Source organism: Mauremys reevesii, linkage group 19 (genome assembly GCF_016161935.1).
Source record: "Mauremys reevesii isolate NIE-2019 linkage group 19, ASM1616193v1, whole genome shotgun sequence".
NCBI classification, from domain to species: Eukaryota; Metazoa; Chordata; order Testudines; family Geoemydidae; genus Mauremys; species Mauremys reevesii.
The window spans coordinates 10,417,020-10,436,462 of record NC_052641.1 but is presented as its reverse complement, the minus strand read 5'-3'; the positions used below and the strand labels follow the sequence as shown (position 1 = coordinate 10,436,462).

Sequence of the window (19,443 nt, the reverse complement as noted above, 5' to 3'; positions counted from 1 at the left end):
TTTTAAAAACAGCCCTCCTAACTTTCTATATCTTGCTGTTAAGGCATTTGACAGTCCCACATCACATAAGCAAACTAGGGAAATGTGGCCTAGAAAAGATGAAATTACTGTAAGACGGGTGCACAATTAGTTGAAAGACATACTCAAAGAGTAATTGTCAATGATTCACTGTCAAACTGGGCAGACAGATCTCATGGGGTCCCACAGAAATCAGGCCTGTGCCCAGTATTATTCAATATTTTCATTAATGACTTGGGTCATGGAGTGGAGAATGTGCCTGTAAAAGCTGGGAAGGATTGCAAACACTATGGAAGACAAGATTAGAATTCAAAATGATCTTGAGCAATTGGAGAATTGGCCTGAAATCAACAAGATGAAATTCAGGAAAGACAAGTGCAAAATACTTCATGTGGGAAGGAAAAATCAAATGCACAACCACAAAATGGGGAATAACTGTCTAGTTGGCAGTCACCAACTTCTGTTGGTGAGAGAGACGAGTTGGTAGTACTGCTGAAAAGGATCTAGGCAATGTGTAGCTGAAAAAAAGGATAATATCATTCTGGGGTGTTGGTAACAGGAGTCGTATGTAAGAAATGGGAGGTCATTGTTCTGGTCTCCTGGGCTCTGTTGAGGCCTCAGGTCGGAATACTGTGTCCAGTTCTGGGCAGCACCCTTTAGGGAAGATGTAGACAAAACGGAAAGAGTCCAGAGGAGAACAACAAAAATGATAAAGGGTTTGAAAAACTTGACCTATGAGGAAAAGTTAAAGCCACTGGGCGTGGTTAATCTTGAGAAAAGAAGAGTGAAGGGGGACCTTATAATCTTCCAATATGTTAAAGGCTGTTATAAAGAAGACAGTGATTAATACTCCTCCATGACCACTGCTCCATATGCAGCAAGGGAGATTTAGGTTAGCTCGTAGGAAAAACTTTCTAACTATAAGGGTAGTTAGTTCTGGAATAGGCATCCAAGGGAGAGCGTGTAATCCCCTTCATGGGAGGTTTCAAAAAACATGAACTTGGGTTAGGGTTAGGAGGTTGGACTTGACAACGTCCTGAGGTTCCTTCCAGCCCTCCATGTCTATGATTTTATAATAAAAACCTTTTTAAACAACAGGCCCCTCCCTTCCTGACCTACACTCTGCTGTTTCACCATTTCCTGTCACGTTTTGCTGCTGGCAGTCCAGGAGTCCCAGTTAGAAACACAAGCTGTGTTTTGTCTGGATATTGGCGGTGCCCTTAGGACCTAAGTTCCCTGTAAGCTGTGCAGCCTTTTTAGCACCACACAGGCACTCAGGGGACCTGCCGCGGCCAGGGGAGGGTCGCTCCTCCCCTGGCCCCAACCTAGCTCGGCCCCCAACCTGCCGGGGCCCCCCGGTTCAGACCCAGCCGTGGCGCCCCTACCCTGGCCCAAACCCAGTCCTGGCCCGGGCCTGCCGGGGGAGGGGTGCCTATCCTACGGCCCCAGAGCTGCTGAGGTGGGGAGAGGTGCCTCTCCCTCCCAGTCCAGGTGCTGCTGCGGGGAGAGAGAACTGGGGGGAGTCCTCTCGCCCCGCCATAGCCCCAGAGCACCCTCCTACACCCCAAGCCCCTCATCCCGGGCCCCCGGAGCCCGCACCCCCAGCTGGAACCCTCACCCTGTGCACCCAACCGTCTGCCCCAGCCCTGATCCCCCTCCAAACCCCTCGGCCCCACCCCCACCACATGGTTTTTATGTGCCCCAATATGAAGGTGATGTGTCACGCATACCTCCATATTGCTGCACATCACAAAATTCATTCCGCACATGGGTGGGAAAAATTAGAGGGAACGCTGACAGGGAAGGAAGAATTGCCACCTTGGAATCTGCTGCTGTCGTGACATTACTCAGTACAAGGTGGAACACACTATATTTAATAGTGACACTCCGAGTTAGTTTCCCAGACCTGAAGAAAAGCTCAGTGTACGATTCAAAGCTTGTCTCCTTCACCAACAGAAGTTGATGCAATACAAGATATTACCTTATCCCCCCTTGTCTCTCTAATATCCCAGGACCAACATGGCTACAACAACACTGCACATAACAGTGATTGGTTCATAGGACCTTGAGGCTGTAGGGACCTCACGCTGTTAGGAACAGGGAGACGGAGAGAACTGGCAGCCCAGGTCCAAGGTCACGGTGACTCATGTCTGGGAAGCTGCCTTTTCACACTAGCGGTGATTCAGACAACCAGGCAGGACTTGGTGAGGTGGCTCAGTAAACCACTGGCATCCTAGGGGAAATTAGCCGTGGGGAGAGAGAGGAGTGGGTGAGACATTGGACTCCCGGTGTGGAAAGGGTGGTTCTTGACCTGCACCCCATGAGATAAACTCCAGCAATGTCAAGTGGTTTGCTGAGCTACAGAGCGGCCTCTGAGGACCTGTAACTGCTTGAGGAGGGGAGGGCAATGAGAGAAGCCCAATCTTGCAGGAGTGCGTGCAGGGGAGGTCTGCAATCCTTCCCTTAAGCAGCCAGGCGCAATAGCATGCGCAGACTGTAAGGTCACAGTGCGTGCCGCCCAGATCTCCACAGAGCTAACACCTTGTAAAAGTCAGCTCAGCAATGATGCCTGCACTTTCCCCTTTTATAGGGTTTATTAGTGTGATTTAAAAGCCTCCCCCAGCTTTTTTCCCAGCCTGGATATGCTGTTGAGCTGTTGTTATGGTTTTGTGAGATTTTCTTGCTAAATGTAGTCCTCGTGTCTGAGCCTGATGTTAACTCAGAACAGGCCTGGACAACCCGAGGGCTGTGGAATGACTCTGCCTCCCAGATGTTTTCCTTGTGGTACCTTCTGCACTAGCCCAAGGAACATTGAAACAGGGTCCCTGCATAAGCCACTAAACTCTGAAAACCTCGAGGCGTGATTCTGCCCAACCCATCTCAGTATCGGGGTCTCCCTGGCCCCAGTCCCAGCAAATGCTTAGTGCCAAGCCTGTTTACCACACAGCCAGGTCAGTGGTCTGAGGAGCAAGCACAACATTTCCCACAAGCCATTGTGGCAGCCTGCAGCCTGCCCCTTGAGAAGTGTGGGTTTTCTGTGGGAGCATCTACCACGCAGTCCTACCATGCTCCCAGCGATGGGCGTGCTAGAGGGAGACTCCAGGGAAGCGGGGTTTCTCTGGTAGAGTCCTTTGCTAGGAAGTGTTCAGAGAAGGCTGTGGAGGACTAGAGGGAGTAGAGAGATTCCACCACTGCCTCTTTCCTCATGCCCGGCTCAGGAAAGGGGAATGTGAAGAATCTGATGCAAATTCAAGATCTGCCTTAAGCCTAGACCATGCCAAGGGACTGTATAACCCCCAGGATAGCCCAGATACTCCTCTCTGGTGGAGGGACCATTTCAGGAGGCATTTCTGCCAGAAAGAACCGTGGGGAGAGCAGCCTACATCCCAAGTTCCTCCAGGATCTCCCATAGCTTTTCCAGCTTGGGACCAGTTCCTGCTCGTCAGCTCCTCAAATCAAGCTGCCCCTGAGCCGTCCCACGCTCCAGGGCTGGAACCCAAGTGAAGGCGAGCAACAGAGGGTCTTTTCCACCTGGCCCGGCAGAGTTAGCTCAACACCCACAGCAGTTACATGCCTGAGCAAGAAGCCACAGCCCCAATCATAGATGGTGCCGAGTGTTCTCTGCAAGGCATTGTCAAGTCCCATTGAGGTCAGTCAGAGTCGAGGGGGCGCAGCACCTTGGAGCATCCGGGCCTGGGTTTGTAGCAGAAAAGGGGGCTAGGCGGGAATTTCCTTGGCAGGGAGTAATTTGAGAGATACCGTCCAAGACTAGCAGGAGCTGAGCTGTCGCAATCAGGCCCCCAGCGCTCCGTGCAACTAAATGCAGCTCCCCACATGTACCTTCTGGGGTTCATAATGCTGGGCAGCCTCATGCCCGCCTTGTTATCCCAGCCTACCTTGTATCCCACTTTCCTTCTGGCTCCAGTCAGCTGCAGCCCTCTTCTCCTGAGCAGGAAGGCCACAGGCACCTGCCAGAGCTGGAACAGCCTCTGTGTCTGCACATGGTCCCTTGTCTGCATAGGAATCTCTGAGACGGGCAGAAAAGGCTCCAACCCATTAGTCTCTTCCTCATGATCAGCAGACAGAGAGTCTAGGTTCATTGCAAAGGGCTCTATGTATTGGGGGGCAGGGAGCCAGTAATACACCTTTGCAACGTTTCTCACCACCAGTTCGGTCTGGGAAAGCAGCGTCTTCTCAGCTGGCCCATCAGCATTTAGTATGGGGAGTTTTCTCCAGAAAGTCCCACGCTCTGTGATCAGAGGCTCCACCCTAGTTCACTCTTGGGGAAGGGGTTCCGGATTCCCTTGGTTTTTTTTACTGTGAATGCAGTGCAGGAGTGGCACCCTCTAACCCTAGGACAGCTGCAGTACCACTGGAAATTTCCACCCCCACATGATCCTCAAAGGAAACCTGCACAACACCTTCAAAAGACAAGCCTAGGAGCTTAAATTCATCACTTTCCTAGATACTAAAAATCATGGACTGAATAGAGACCCTGGATTTATGGGTCATTACAACAATATGTAACCCTGCTCCCCCCCCCCCCGCCCGCAATGACTGGACAGATGTTAATGGGCAATTTCATCTTGAATGGTCCCTTTAAATGTGTCAATTACTTATGCTAAACAATCTGTTCCACCTTGTATTTAGCTGTGATGCTCTGTGTACCTTTGCCAGACCTGAAGAAGAGCTCTGTGTAAGCTTGATAACCTGTCTCTGTTGCCAACAGAAGTTGGTCCAACGAAAGTTAGTACCTCACCTTGTCTCTCTAATATCCTGGGAACAGCATGGTTACAACAACACTGCACACAATCTAGCTGTGGGGTTTTTCCCCCCCAAGAGCCATTGCTCTGGAACACCACTAGAGGGTAGCAGTCACTCGCAGAAAACAGATTCTTTAGCCATGTGCCCCACCTGATACACTTGAGATGAGGCTGGTTTTGCACGCACACTGTCCCGCACATGAGCGTACACACCCCATTCTCTCTCACACACACACTCCTGGCCTCGTGCTTAGGCTGTTGCACACACATTTCCGAAATACATGCTCACACTCTTACACACACGCACACACATACACACACACGCTCGCACACACAGCTGGGACAGATACTGCCGTGGACCAGTTTAGTTGCTGTCTAGCCCAACGGCCCCATCCCATGGGGGATTCTGCCGTGCCCGGCTCACACTGGCTGTGTGTATGCATGCTCCGTTCAGTACAGTGCAGCCTGGCAATGCATTCCAGCCGGTATAAATACTGTGAGTTCTTGTTATTATTTACTGAGATCCAACAGTGTGCTTGGCATTGGGCAGTTACTGTACAGGTGGATACATGTCACTGAAGGTGCCCTGCTGAGGTCTTTGTGGATATTGCAATCAGGCTTTCATGGCAGACCTGAGTAATGTTTGCCCATAACTAATAGCAGGCATAGTTAAAGCTGTCAGACTACTTCATAGCTCTGTTGTTTACTGCTCTAACAATGTCTTGGTACAGGAGAAACTCCCAGGCAAATACTATGATTGATTTTCTTTCTAACTGCCTTTGGAAGAACTGGCAAACAAATGGGATATTATTGCACTAAGTAATAAACTGGCAACCCCAAGAAACTACAGCTGGTGCAGTGAATACACATCATCCATACATCCCCACTCCCCTGTCTCACAGTAACAGAGTGTCTAAACCCTGGACTACATTTAAAATTTAGATCAGCCTAGCTATGTCGCTCAGGGGTATGAAAAATTCCCATTAAGCTGTAGTTAAGATGACTGAAGCCGCAGTGTAGAATTTTTCTGTTGCTCTAGCTATGACTGCTCTGGGAGGTGGATTATCTACACGGCTGATGTAGGAAGCGTCTACACTCCAGCACTCCAGCTGCAGCGTTGTAGCTGTGCCACCACTGTGCCTGTAGTGTAGACATGCCCTTCCGCTGTGCTGCCAGCTGTCCTACAATCAGTGGGAGGTAGACTTGCCTGAACTTTCGGAGGAGATGTAAAACTGAGGTCCTGAATCCTCAAAGATCGAGTGGCTTTTCGCAAGGGTTAGATGTATTCCCCCAATTACCAGGGGAGATTCCAGCCTGGATAACTTCACGTCTGCCTCCCTAAATGCAGTTTCAGTTGGATACCATATTTTTCTTCCCTTTCTGTTCTAAACTCTGCCATGTTCCACCCCTGAGGTTGCTGCATTTTTGTGGTGAGTGGAGTGATTCCTGGTTTTAGAAGGATTTTGGATGCTTTAAAGCAAAAGGCATGATGTGAAATCTCAGGGCCATCATCAAGGTCATTGTCCACTCGGAGATCTCCGGATGAAGAGCACTGTTTAGGAACTAGCTATTATTATTATTTTAGTAGTAGCAATATTAATCTCCCTCTGGCATTCCAGCACTATGAAGCGCTGTCCATAGAACAGAAATCCTGCAATTTTAACTATCACATCACATGACAGCCAGCAACTCCAGAATGCTGTTCTCATTTGCCTTTCAGTGAGGGACTGCATAAATGGCTTTAAGACCATGTATGCAAAAAGTTCTGTCCCAGAATGGCCACTGGGTTACCTCTTCAGACTCCTGGGTGCTGTGCCTTGCTTCCTTCAGAGAAATACCCTAATAACTCCCACAAGTTGCCATGATATATCTATTGTGTGGGGCTTCTGAACAGATGTTGCTTGGTTTCACTGAGTCGCTGCAGCACTAGCAAAAGTCCACACTGACGAAAAGGCAGATGAGGAATCACTCATCCATCACATTGGATACACTGTACTCAGCCACCATTGTCATGCCCTGCATGTGCCCCACACAGCCCTTAAAGGACAGTTCTTTAACAAGGCTTTGGATCATCTGAAACGTGGCCACCCTCAAAGACATCGTCCCACTGGCCCCAGGGTGCTTTGAGAGAGTAACATTGTGTGTGTGCGAGTACCTTGGGAGATGATATACTGAATCTGGTTTTGATCCTGTCTAAGCCATTGGGAAAACTCATTTATTTCACCAGCTACAGGGTTGGGCCATAAGTGTTTCAATTCAAGAAGCACCCGGTTACCTGGGCCCTTGCACTAATGGCATTTAGGAATATCACGCCGAGACTGGTGACCAAAATCAGACTGAGCCCCCAGCACTAAGTCATTCTTCTCCAAATCAGAGTCAAGTTCACCCTGCAGAGATAGGGCCAGGCTGTGAGCCCTCTACTCACACAGATAAGGAGTGAGTAGCCCCATTGACCCACGAGAGTAACTCCCAGAGGCAAACTTCTCATGCCACCTGTGCTTCATGTACATGGGACAAGTCTGTTTTCTAGCCCTGTTGCAAAAAGACCAACAGAGGTTGGGTGGGTTAAGGAGTCTTGAGATTTCTGCATCAGGATTGAAAATGGTTCATCCCCTCAACACCAACAGATTTCAGCACCAGTGGGAAGAGGAACAAGGTGGGCCTGTTGACAAGTAGTGTCAGCAATGGGTCATTTCCCTCGTATAGAAAGGCTCCAAGGGAAGAAAATATTGGAAGTCAAGACCTGGGTCTTCTTTCTCTCTTTAGCCTCCTCCACCCTCAGGGGCATAGGGCATGCGCCAGTTTGCACCGTTTATTTCAGTCTTGTGCTGGTCTGTTCAGGCTTCTGAATATCATGTGGATGGATTTGGCTTCTCTCTCTGTTGTTCTGCATAATGTTTCTCTAGGCCGTCCTCTTTTTTTTCCCTCTTGTCCATAGTATCACTTGCTGTGAAAGTTATGTTGTTGGTATCCTTTGAGGGTGTCCTAAGTATGTCCATCGTTGTCTCCCTACCATAGTTGATGTTTTAGATTAGTTTGCTCTACTTAGAATTTCTGATGTTGCAAGCCTCTCTTTCCAATGAACTCTGAAGATCTCCTGCAGACATTTACTTGGAATGAGTTCATCTTCTTATAAATTTCTGTTGTAGATTTCCATGACTCTGCTCCATAAAGGAGGACAGACATGATGCCAGTATGAAAAATTCATATTTCTGTGTCAGAGCCAATTATGCTACTTTTCCAAATCTTTTCAAGTTTATGGAAGTTGTTTGCTACTCTTTATGTTCGTTGCTTAACATCTAACATGGTGTCACCATGACTGGACATCTCACTCCCTAGATCTGTAAAATGACTTATTTCTTCTAGTGTTTCTTTTTCCAGTCTAATGGTTGCTTTTGGAACATTGGTAGCCATATATTTTGTCTTCTCCTTGTTAAGGAACAAATCAACTTGTTTTGCTGTATCTGCCAAAAGCTAGGTCTTTCCTTCCATGAAGTGATGTGTTGAACTAAGTAGGACAATGTCCTCAGCAAAAAACACACAGATCCTTGATTGTTTTAATTATTTTTTTTTCTCGTATTCTGTAGCATGCCCTAATGTTCCAAAGTCTGTCTCTGTGTATAGTGTCAAAAGACTTTTGGAAATCTATAAAACTTATCACAGTGGCTTCTTTCCACTCCACACTTTGTTCTGTAATATATCTGAGAACAACAGTATGGTGTGCACATGAGCTTAATGGTCTAAAACCTGCTTGTTCCTCTCTAAGTCGAAGAAACAGCTTGTACCTGGAGGATTTTGCATATGCCTTTTTTCCAGGCAAACAGAGTAACATTTTTCCATTGTAATAGCTCCTAAATTAATATCAAGTTCTAATGGTAGGTCTTCATAACATATTTCTAGTAATTCGCTTGACCCGAGTCACCCAGTTTTAAATACATTCCCACTCTAAATAAGGCAAGAAGGTGACCGGTCCGCTCAGAAACCCTGCAGCCCCTAGGCATTGCACCCTGACCTTCTCAGGCAACGGAAACTCCTCAGCGAGAAGCAGCAAAAAGAATCCTGTGGCACCTTATAGACTAACAGACGTTTTGCAGCATGAGCTTTCGTGGGTGAATCCCCACATCTTCCATCGGACGAAGTGGGGATTCACCCACGAAAGCTCATGCTGCAAAACGTCTGTTAGTCTATAAGGTGCCACAGGATTCTTTGCTGCTTCTACAGAACCAGACTAACACGGCTCCCCCCTCTGATACTTGTCATCAGCGAGAGAGGCTCAATAAGCTCACTTCCCTCTTCTTAGTTCCTGTTTGGACAAAGTGAATGACAAGGTTCAGCTGTGAGGCCCAGCCGTTTTAGAGGGACGGTACGGAGTGACCAGCTCTAGGGAGGTCTATGTCCTTTAATCTCCATGGCTGGTTCAGTATTCTTGTTTGACTGCTAAGAAAGGGGGAAATTGGTCGGATGATTTTTTTTATGATGTGGCTTCTAGGAACTTACCTGAGATCTCACCAGCTCGTTTCACAAAGGCTCCTCAGAACTGCCATCCACAGCTGTTGTCTTTGGGGCACTGCCGCCCTGGGCTGGATGGGAACTGGAAATTTAGCACCAAACCGTTCTGTAGCCCTTTCTTAATCTGCCAGGCTGTCTAGTCTTCCAAGCCCTGTTGCTTGCAGTTGTGCCCTGTGTCTGTGCAAAGCAGGGGAACACCAACTATTGATTGAATCACATTGCACCATTGACCTAAGAAACAACCACCCCTGAGACCAAAGGGAGCCCAGTCTGAGAAACGATCCCACCCTCCAAAGTGTTTAGGGATTCAGTTGTAATAAAGAAAGGGCATAAATAGCCCAGTTCCCACCTCGCCCCAGAGAATCCTTTGTTAACAATTCTCGCAGGACTCACCTGAGTCCCTGAAGAATCTCCCATTACTGAGAGCCCAGGGTGAGCTTGCTGCATAATCAAAGCTCTCTGACCAGTGAGGGACCTCCCTGGTCTGCACAAGTATCAGAGTCCCCTTGTCCTTTCAAGGAGCAGTTGACCTAGCACCTTGATTTTGCTTTTTTACATTGATAGGTGAGATCCTAGTACCTCCAGCAGGAATGCCTTGCTCTCTAAGGGCTGGTCTACACTAAGGGGAAAAATCGATATAAGATACGCAACTTCAGCTACGTGAATAACATAGCTGAAGTCGAAGTATCTTATATCGATAACTTACCCGTCCTCACGGCGCGGGATCGATGTCCGGGGCTCTCCATGTCGACGCCGCGGTGGAGTTCCGGAATCGATAGAAGCGCGTTCGGGGATCGATATATCGCGTCTAGATGAGACGCGATATATCGATCCCTGAAAAATCGATCGCTACCCGCCGATACGGCGGGTAGTGTAGACGTAGCCTAAGAGAAGTCGTTCTGACCAAGGCCCATGGTGACAAATCATTCAGAAAATTTGGGGAAGAAGAGGGTAGTTTCCATTGGTCACAGATGAGGGGAAATGGACTGCACTTGCGTTTGAATTATTTGGCTGTTAAACAAGAAACAGGGAGGAATAGCTCAGTGGTTTGAGCATTGGTCTGCTAAACCCAGGGTTGTGAGTTCAGTCCTTGAGGGGGCCACTTAGGGATCTGGGGCAAAATCATTACTTGGTCCTGCTAGCGAAGGCAGGGGGCTGGACTTGATGACCTTTCGGGGTCCCTTCCAGTTCTAGGAGATTGGTGTAACCCATTTTCCAAAAGGAGCCAAGGTCAACCTCTCGAGGTGCAAGTCAAAGTCCTGAGCTCCTTTGTCTATCGTCAAAACTGATGGAACCCCTCTCTATGCTGCCCCAACGATGTGCTCTAATCCTGCACAAGCTGGGACCCCCTTCGAGGGCAAAGGGGGAGTTCATGGCCCATTTGCTCCTTGGCTTCTTCAGGGATTGTCTTGGTCTGCATACAAAACACGGACAGGGCTTTCTTCTACCTCTTCACATTCTCTCCTCTGAGATGGGGAGGGATAATCCCAGAAGGGTCCCACGCTGGAAAGGACGTGTCTACATACCTCTCATCCCCAGAGTCTCCTTTGTACCACACCACCTGGTGGATGGGCTCTCTCCCCCTGCTTCCGAGCTCCCTCTGTCCCCCACTGGCACTTGCCATTGGCTGGGGTGATGAAGGTCAGCATGATGGATTCATTGCACGGGTTGTGTTCTTTGGACTGATTTTCTTGCAAAGAGAGATTAATGTTTGTTCAGTCTAGTCATTATTTTCTGTATTGTAGTAGCACCTAAGAGCCCATCCACCATTGTGCTCGGCCCTGTACAAACACCTATCAAGAGGCAGTCCCTGACCCAAAGAACTTACAATTTAAATAGACAAAAGGTAGGAAAGGAAACAGAGGCACAGAGAGGGGAAATGGCTTACCCAAGTCACTGGCAGAATCAGGAAACGAACACAAGATTTCTGATCCCCAGTCCAGTGCTCTATCCACTGGACCACGTTGCCTCTCAATGCTAGGCTATTTTCAAGCATACTTCCTGAGGGGTGCATTGTAGAATGCAGTTGCTGTGCAGGAGGGGGTGAGGGGTCAGGCTCTGGGAGGGAGTTTGGGTGTGGGCTCTGGGCTGGGGCAGGGAGGTTGGGTGCAGGAGATGGCCAGGGGACGGCGCTTACCTCGGGTGGCTCCCGAAAGTGGCTAGCACATCCCTCTGGCTGTGGCTTCTAGGCATGGGAGGGCAGGGGGTCTCAGTGCACCGCTGTCCGCAGGCGTCGCCCCCACATCTCCACTGGCCGCAGTTCCCGGTCAATGGGAGCTGCATAATCAGCGCTCGGGGTGGGGGCAGCGTGCGGAGACACCCGGCCCCCCAGGGGCTGCAGGGTTGGTGCTGGCCTCTTCCGGGAGCAGTGTGGAGCCATGTCAGGTAAGGTAGCCTGCCTTAGCTCCACTGCCGCTCTGGACTGTTAGCATCCAAAATCTCTCAGTTTGGCTGAAGTAGCCACCGGGAGATAGAGCCTGCTTCCAGGAGACTCCCGGTGAAAGCGGGAGGGTTGGCAACCCGCCCTTGGCCTCTGCTGAGACTGGCCACCAGGAGGCCAAGAAGCACTCAGGATGGTGGCAGGAATTTGTGTGTTTGAGAGATTTGGACATCGGTCTACTCCTAGACAGTGCCCTGAGACCACTGTGGGCCTGATCTCCCGAATGAGCACCTGCAACTTCCATTGACTGCGTCTCTGACCAGGCCTTAACTCAGGCCACCCACAGCCTTTAGACGTTGAGGCTTTTGGCCAATACCCATCAAACCAGAGATGCCAGGAGGGAAGGCTCCATATCCCACTGTAAATCCCCTGTGTCAACTGGTTTCCCTTCCCTTCCGCTTCCATGCACCTCCCAGCCTCCTCACATGCCCTGTCTCCCCCGCGCAGTCTGAAAGCTGGAATGGAAGTTTCACAGATTGAGGGGGGGGGGGGTTGTGTGTTTTTTTTTTAAATAAATCCACTCAGTACGTAGAGTAAACAAACAAAAAAACCTTTAACCATGTCCAGGAGCAAGAGGAGGCCTGCAGAAGGGTGCATCCGCTCACAGCTCCCTCAGCCACTCCACTAAGCTCCATGGCTTTCTCTGACAACGTTGGAAGTAGCCTGGAGCCACCTTTGAAGAGCAGAATCCCTCCGGGAATGGCTTCCCGCTTTCATTCTATATGTCTGTAGATACTGCTGTCTCCCCAGATATAGAGATGCCTCCTTCACAGCCTTGTTTTGTTTATCTCAGTAACGACCCCACTTTATTCCCGCCGAAAGGTTGGTTAGTGGGAATGTGTTTGCTCTTCTTGCGATGTCCTTGATCCCGCGTACAGCAGCGTTCTCTGACAGTCAAAGGACATGAGGCTCCATCTCTGGCTCGAAGAGCTTAGAGGATAATGAATGAATGCTGCGGTTATTTGTATTTCTAATTGGCAAGTGCCTTGCCAGATCAGCTGCGTGTCACTGTAAACTGAGGACACTTAGGCAACCCTCTTTCTTCCTTAGCCTCGTCCTCAGTGCCATGGGGCTGCTGCCAAGGGCAGTAGCCTCCCCTCATGGTACCTTTCCTGGGGGTTGCTGCGCTCACTATATATTTGCTGTTACACATGCTCTTTATTTGGCTACGGAACAGAGATGTGTTTCAGCTGTATCAGCTTCCCGAAAGCAGACAGACTCTGCAGCTCCAGGCTCTCTCCCCTGGATCATCCCACCTGGGAGCCTCTTGCAGCCCTAAAGCTGTGATCTTAAATTGTGTTTCAGGTTTTTTAGTGAGAGACCACTTCTGCTGTCAGAGAAGAGGCCGCTCACTGGGAGAGCAAAAGCCTGAAGCCTGTTCTCAATTTTTCACTCAGATCTTATTCATGCAAAGCTCTCATTGATCTTGGCAAGAGTTTGGCTGGAGCAGGACCTCAGGATTTATCTCCTTGGAATTAGGACAGCCAGGAAGTTGCACAGTGGTTGCAAACACTTGAATCTGTTTCAGAAAAAAAAAAAAAGCCATGTGCTAATGTTGTAATATTCATTAATAACACGTTGTGCCTCCATGGCTCCTTTCATCATCGTATCTCAAAACATTTTGCAATGAGGATTGAGCGTCGGACCCCCCCCGCTTGGGGTGGAGAATGTTATGATCCTCATGACAGGAGCAGGATTTTCTTCGTAGAGGAAACCTTTTCCTCCAACTTACCTTCAAAAGATTCTTTGCCTTGTGTTGGGTAACCTGCTGTTTCACTTTGGGCTTGGTTTGTTCCCTACCCAGCAAGCTGTTTCATTGATCTATATTTGGGACTGACCCAGCATCGTGACCTCACGTGACAACACGGCAATGCTGTATGGTGAGGTGAGGGGGTATCGAGATGTGTCAGCTTGGTTCTGGAGGAGAGAACTTCAGAGGTGGCAAATGTAAAGCTCCATGCTGCAGCCGGCTCCATGAGCAACAAGAAGGTCATGCCAGGTCCCAGTCACCCTCACTACAGAGAAGCATATTTCTAACATTCAACGTATTTCCCACCCCCTTTCTATTCAGTTTCAGAGCCCTACTCCTTACTGTATCCTCCACAACAGATAGCGAGAGAGCAGGAAGGGGGTGGGGACAGGATTTGAACCAGAGTTCCACCAACTTTGACATGGCCACTTTGGAGGTGGAACATTTTTTGGGACAGGGACTGTCACATACTATCTATTTGTATAGCACCCAGCACCAGAGAGCCCTAAGGTGATTGGTATCTAGGTACCACCCTAATTTTAATAATAATAATAATTAATAATAATTAATTCTCAATTATAATGATCACAGTGCTTGTCTCACACCAGACAATGGGGCTATCAGCTGGTTCGTGTAACCTAGACTCTTGCCCAGTATTTGATCATTAAGAGTAAATTGTGATGCTTGCCATCCCCAAGTGGTGCATTTGTGTGCATTGGGGAAGAATGGAAGGTTGCAGGGGCATCATTCCTTCCTGAACTCAGCTGCCTGAAGCTTCCTGTCTTTGATCCTCACAGAGCTCACACCTCCCATGGTTTGATGCACCCAGAAACCCACAGCAAAACCCCATTGAAAGTGCTTCACGTGGTTTTGCATGTCCGAGACCTGGAATCCCACAACAGCCACTGTCTCCCTGCAAAGTGGGTGCAAAGTTGTTTGAAAGGGTCATGAGCCTTCCAGCAAACCTGGTCTGGAATTAAGGTGCTGTATCTGGGTGAGCTTTCATTAGTATTGCTGGTGTATTGGACAGCACCATTCCTAAGCAGAAGAGCCGGCCAGCTTTGATTTTGTTGACTTTTTTTCTTTCCAATGAAAAATTGTGTGTGTGTGTGTGTTTATTTTGTGTTTTCCTAAATGAAAATAATTTAGATAATGGCCTAGAGAGTACACTTATAAAGTCTGTGCATGATACCAAGCTGGGAGAGGTTGCAAGTGCTTTGGAGGATTAAAATTCAAAATGATCTGGACAAACAGGAGAAATGGTCTGAAGTCAATAGGATGAAATGCAATAAGCATCATACAAAGTACTCTACTTAGGAAGGAACAATCAGTTGCACACATACAAAATGGGAAATGACTGCCTAGGAAGGAGCACTGCGGAAAGGGAGCTGGGGGTCATAGTGGATTACAAGCTAAATATGAGTCAACAGTGTAACACTGTTGTAAAAAAAGCAAAGATCATTCTGGGATGCATTTCCTGGAGTACTGTGTCCAGTTCTGGGTGCCACATTTCAGGAAAGACGTGGACAAACTGGAGAAAGTTCAGAGAAGAGCATCAAAAATTACTAAAAGTCTAGAAAACATGACTTGTAAGGGAAGATTGGAAAAAATGGGTTTATATAGTCTGGAGATGAGAAGACTGAGAGGGGACATGAGAACAGTTTTCAAGTACATAAAAGGTTGTTACAAGGAGGAGGGAGAAAAATTGTTCTTCTTAACCTCTGAGGCTAGAACAAGAAGCAATGGGCTTAAATTGCAGCCAGGGAGGTTTAGGTTGGACATTAGGAAAAACTTCCTAAGTGTCAGGGTGGTTAAGCACTGGAATAAATTGCACAGTGAGGTTGTGGAATCTCCATCAGTTGAGATATTTAAGATCAGGTTAGATAAACGCCTGTCAGGGATGGTTTAGATAATACTTAGTCCTGCCATGAGAGCAGGGGATTGGACTAGATCACCTCTCGAGGTCCCTTCCAGTCCTACGATTCTATGAAAAAATTCTTTTCTGATGGGTATTTTCCCTTTTGTTTCACTGGAAAAAAGGGGCAGGGAGGGGAGAAAATAAGGGAGACAAAGGGGAAAGGGCAACTGGAAACCATTTTTTTTTTCAAAAACCAAAAATTGTTGGTTTTCATTTTATTGAAAAATCAAAAAACAAATCTGCAAGTTAAAACACAAAGATGTCCATTTCTTTAGAAACATTTCACTGAAAATACGTCTCATTTTTCAACCAGCCACACCAAACAGCAATGTGAAAATCTCATGTTTCTTTTTATCTACCTTCCCTTCTCTTGTGCCTCCGTCCCAGCCTGGTCCCACAAGACCTGCGCTGTAAACAGCTGCGTTTGTCCTGACTGCTATGGTGTTTGGTTTGGCGACAGAAAATGTTTGACTGGGCTGAAATTTATTTTGCGCTGGTCTTTCTCCCCACCCTCCCTTCTCCCCATTCCCTAAACAGAAACCACTGAACTCGGTACAAAGAAGGAGCTCAAGTCCATGCCATTCATCACCTACCTCTCGGGCCTGCTGACAGCGCAGATGCTCTCGGACGACCAGCTGATCTCAGGCGTGGAGATCCACTGCGAAGAAAAGGGCCGCTGCCCCTCCACCTGCCACTTGTGTCGGCGCCCAGGCAAGGAGCAACTCAGCCCATCCCCGGTGCTGCTGGAAATTAACCGGGTGGTGCCCCTGTACACGCTGATACCGGACAATGACACGAAGGAGGTGAGTGAGGTGGGGATGAAACCTGCTCTGGAAACTCCTCTCGCTCCCTCCTTTCCTCACCTCGTCTCTTCTTCCCGTCGATCTCTCTATCCAGTTTGGAAGCTCTTTGGGGAAATTCTTTGTATTTTTGTTCTGTTTTTGTACAGCCCCTAGCACCATGGGGCTCTGGTCCGTGACTGGGGCTTCTAGCCACTACCGCAAAACAAATAATACCTCTCTGTCATATCCATTGATCCTACACTAGTCATCACAGTATCTGAGAGCCTAACCAAATTATCCTCACCACCACGGAAAGGCCAAAACATGCCATTGTGTCCATGTGTCTCAAGCAGCCTGGGAGCATCCCTCCCTCCCCTCGCCCCCCATCACTCCTTTTCTCACTGTTTCGCATGAATCCCTCTCTCTCTCTCCTGCTCCCCTTTCAATATCCAAATCATTCTCCCCTTGGATGCAAAGCAGAACAGTACCGGCAGCGAGAGAGAGAGAGAGAGAGAGAGAGAGAGAGAGAGTGTGTGTGTGTGTGTGTGTGTGTGTGTGTGTTCGTTCCTAACGATCATCCACAGCTGAAAACACAGCTCTGGATCTTTCCCACGGACGCCCCTCGGATTCAACAACCCAGGAAAATGGCTGCCTTGTATGGAGGATCAGGACCTGGGGGGGGCACCCCTTGGATGTGCCTGGGGAGTCTGGCGGAGATTCTCAGTGCCCTAGGACTTTGCAAATCACAGCCCACATCTCAGCCCATCCTGTGCATAGGGAACGGGGCCTGGGAACAGGCCCCTGGGATTCACCCAACCAGCCACTGGAGGTCACTGTTACTCTAACAGGTGCAAGCGATGCTAGGATCAGCCTCCCCTCTGGCACTGGTTTCTCTCCCGTCTCTTGCTCTCTGCAAATCCTACAGGAACGTAAATGTTAATCAGATGTAGATTTATTTGCTGGTTTCCCCGGTCCCTGCTCCCCCCCCTCACCCCCGGCCCCCAATCCAAAAATGACAGACCTGTTTAAAGTCACTTATTAGCACCGAGCCTGCACTTGATTAAGGGGCTCAGAGCGAGCCAGCGCGCGGCAGCTGTGGGTGGGACAAGGGGAGCTGCAGGTCTGGAAACAATCCCAGCCCCGAGCAGAGGTGTGACCACCTAGTGTGGTTCCCCCGCGCTCTCCCACACCCTCAGAGGGCAGAGCACCTCTCTCCCTCTGCCTCCTTCCCTCCCCCTGGTCCTGTCCGTCCTTCTCTCTGCCCCTCGCTCTCCTTCCCTCTCCTTCTCCACCCCAGTCTGCCTGTCTCTCTCCGTGTAGCCATTTCTCCGTCTCCCTTGTTTCTCTTCCATCCGTCTTTATCTGCCCCCGCCTCCATCAGTCTGTGCCTCTTTGCAACTACCGCTGCCTTTCACAATCCCTCCATCTTTCTCCAACCTCCGCTTCTGCACGTCCATGGCAAAGGCTCCCCGTTCCTCTCTGTGCCCTGGATTGGCCCAGCCGGCCCCTGATCATGGCTTTTACAGCTGCCCGTCCAACGAGGCTCGGGAGCTTCTCCCGCGTGTGGCGGGTGAAGTGCAGGAGGGTTGCAGTGTCAGGAAGCAGGTGTAGCCCCAGCTGCCCCACCTGGACCTGGAGACCTCAGACTGGCAGACTTCATGGCCCTAATGCAGCCGTGCTGCAAGCCTGGGCTGCGCCGGCAGCAGCTGCTGCTTCCCCTCCCCCCTTTGCAGTGAGGGAGCCTAGAAGATGGACATTGCTGGCTCTTGGTGTCTAAGCAGCCTCTGTGCATCCACCACCAGCACCATCCCATCAGCCTGCCCTCTCCTTCCATGTGAGAACTTCTGCTTGGACACCAACAACCCCTCTTCCCCAAGCCAGACCAGGAACAAACAGGGCGGGATTTCCTTTGAGAGCTGGGATTGATGCACGGCGGCGGCTGATACACACACTGGCTTCTTCTCGGGCGGCAAGGCAGGAGGGAGCTATTCGCAGCTTCACGCAGGCAGACAGCTCCCAGAATAACCCAACCAGACAATGGCTGCTGGGTCTCTGGAGCGCCCTCCCTTACGCCTAGCAGCAGAGGGGGCTGCCTGCTCCACAGGCAGGGTGTGGGGCAGGGACAGAGAGTGAATGCTGCCGAAGGCCGAGGTGGAGCCAAGAGGGATTTGGGAATCAGCAGGCAGTGTGTGTGTGTCGGGGGCGAATAGCCTGGAGCGGGCACTGAGCCACCGTGATGCGGTTCGGTAGGTTGGGATGTTACTGGGATGGAGAGTAGGGGCAGGGTTGTTCCCTCGGGATGCTCTGCAAGACGTCAGTTTGTTTTGGGGAAGGGGAATGGGTTCACCAGCCGGCAAGAGGTTAATGGCAGGAAAAAAAGAGAGAGAGAGAGACCAAGCCAGTCTAAAGAGCTCCTGCTGCTACTGCTCATCCGCCAGGAAGTAGGACAGCTTCTCCACCCCTCCCTTTCCCATACGCTGGCCTGTGCTAGGAGGCAGTGCGGCCTTCCAGTCTCCTCATCTCACTCTCCTCCTGGAACGCGCCCCATCACCCCTCCCTCCTTCGCTACCATGATGCGGCCGTCCCCTCCCAACCGCCTCCTCCCTCCGGGTGCCCAGAGTTCAGATCTCACTCTTCCCAGGCTCCGAGCAGGAACAAAGTTCCCATGTGCCCTGCCCTGGAAGGGCCTCCGGTTTGGCTTGGTGAGTTGGACATGGGCTGCGTTTCTCCAGCAGCAGCGTCACTCCCTCCCTCTGTCCCGCGGAAGAGAGACTGTCCCACCGGCCGCAGCTGGAACCGAGCCCCGAATTGTATTTTCTGCTGAGGCCCTGGAAAAACCAACCACCCTTTTACGGAGACTTTGATTAATGCGCGCGTTCTCCTCCCTGCACCTGCTACATTTGCACACAGAGAAGCATGCCCCCCAAGGGAGCCTGTCTCTGCAGGCGGGGGTTCCATGCATGTGCGTGCAAATTCGAGGGAGAAGGAGCCTTCCCTCCCTTCCCCCAACACTTTCTGCATCAGCAGCTGTTCCTGCCAATGGCGGAGCTTGGATCTGAGCTGCACATTCTCTTGCGCCTGTGCATCCCGTGCCAAAGAGAGGGGGAAGGCTGCTCTGAGAACTTCAGGAGAAGGCGTCTCAGAGGCGGAGGGGTGCAGGAGAAGACGGCACGGAAGGTCAGGGAAGAAGTAGATGCGTGCGGCGTTGGCGGATGGTGGTCCGCTGAGTACATGTTATGTGCCAGATGATGGTCATGTGGTAC

The 19,443-nt window shown here is 49.9% G+C and overlaps 1 protein-coding gene across 8 annotated transcripts in view; it reads left to right on the top strand.

Moving 5' to 3' along the window:
- Window positions 1-19,443, top strand: part of ASTN2 (astrotactin 2) — a 622,345-nt gene that overhangs the window by 421,464 nt on the left and 181,438 nt on the right. For all 8 annotated transcript variants that reach the window (XM_039506369.1, XM_039506367.1, XM_039506370.1 and 5 more), the window contains one exon: window positions 15,936-16,201. In XM_039506369.1, coding sequence (XP_039362303.1) covers window positions 15,936-16,201 — 266 coding nt within the window. The remainder of the gene's footprint in view (window positions 1-15,935; window positions 16,202-19,443) is intronic.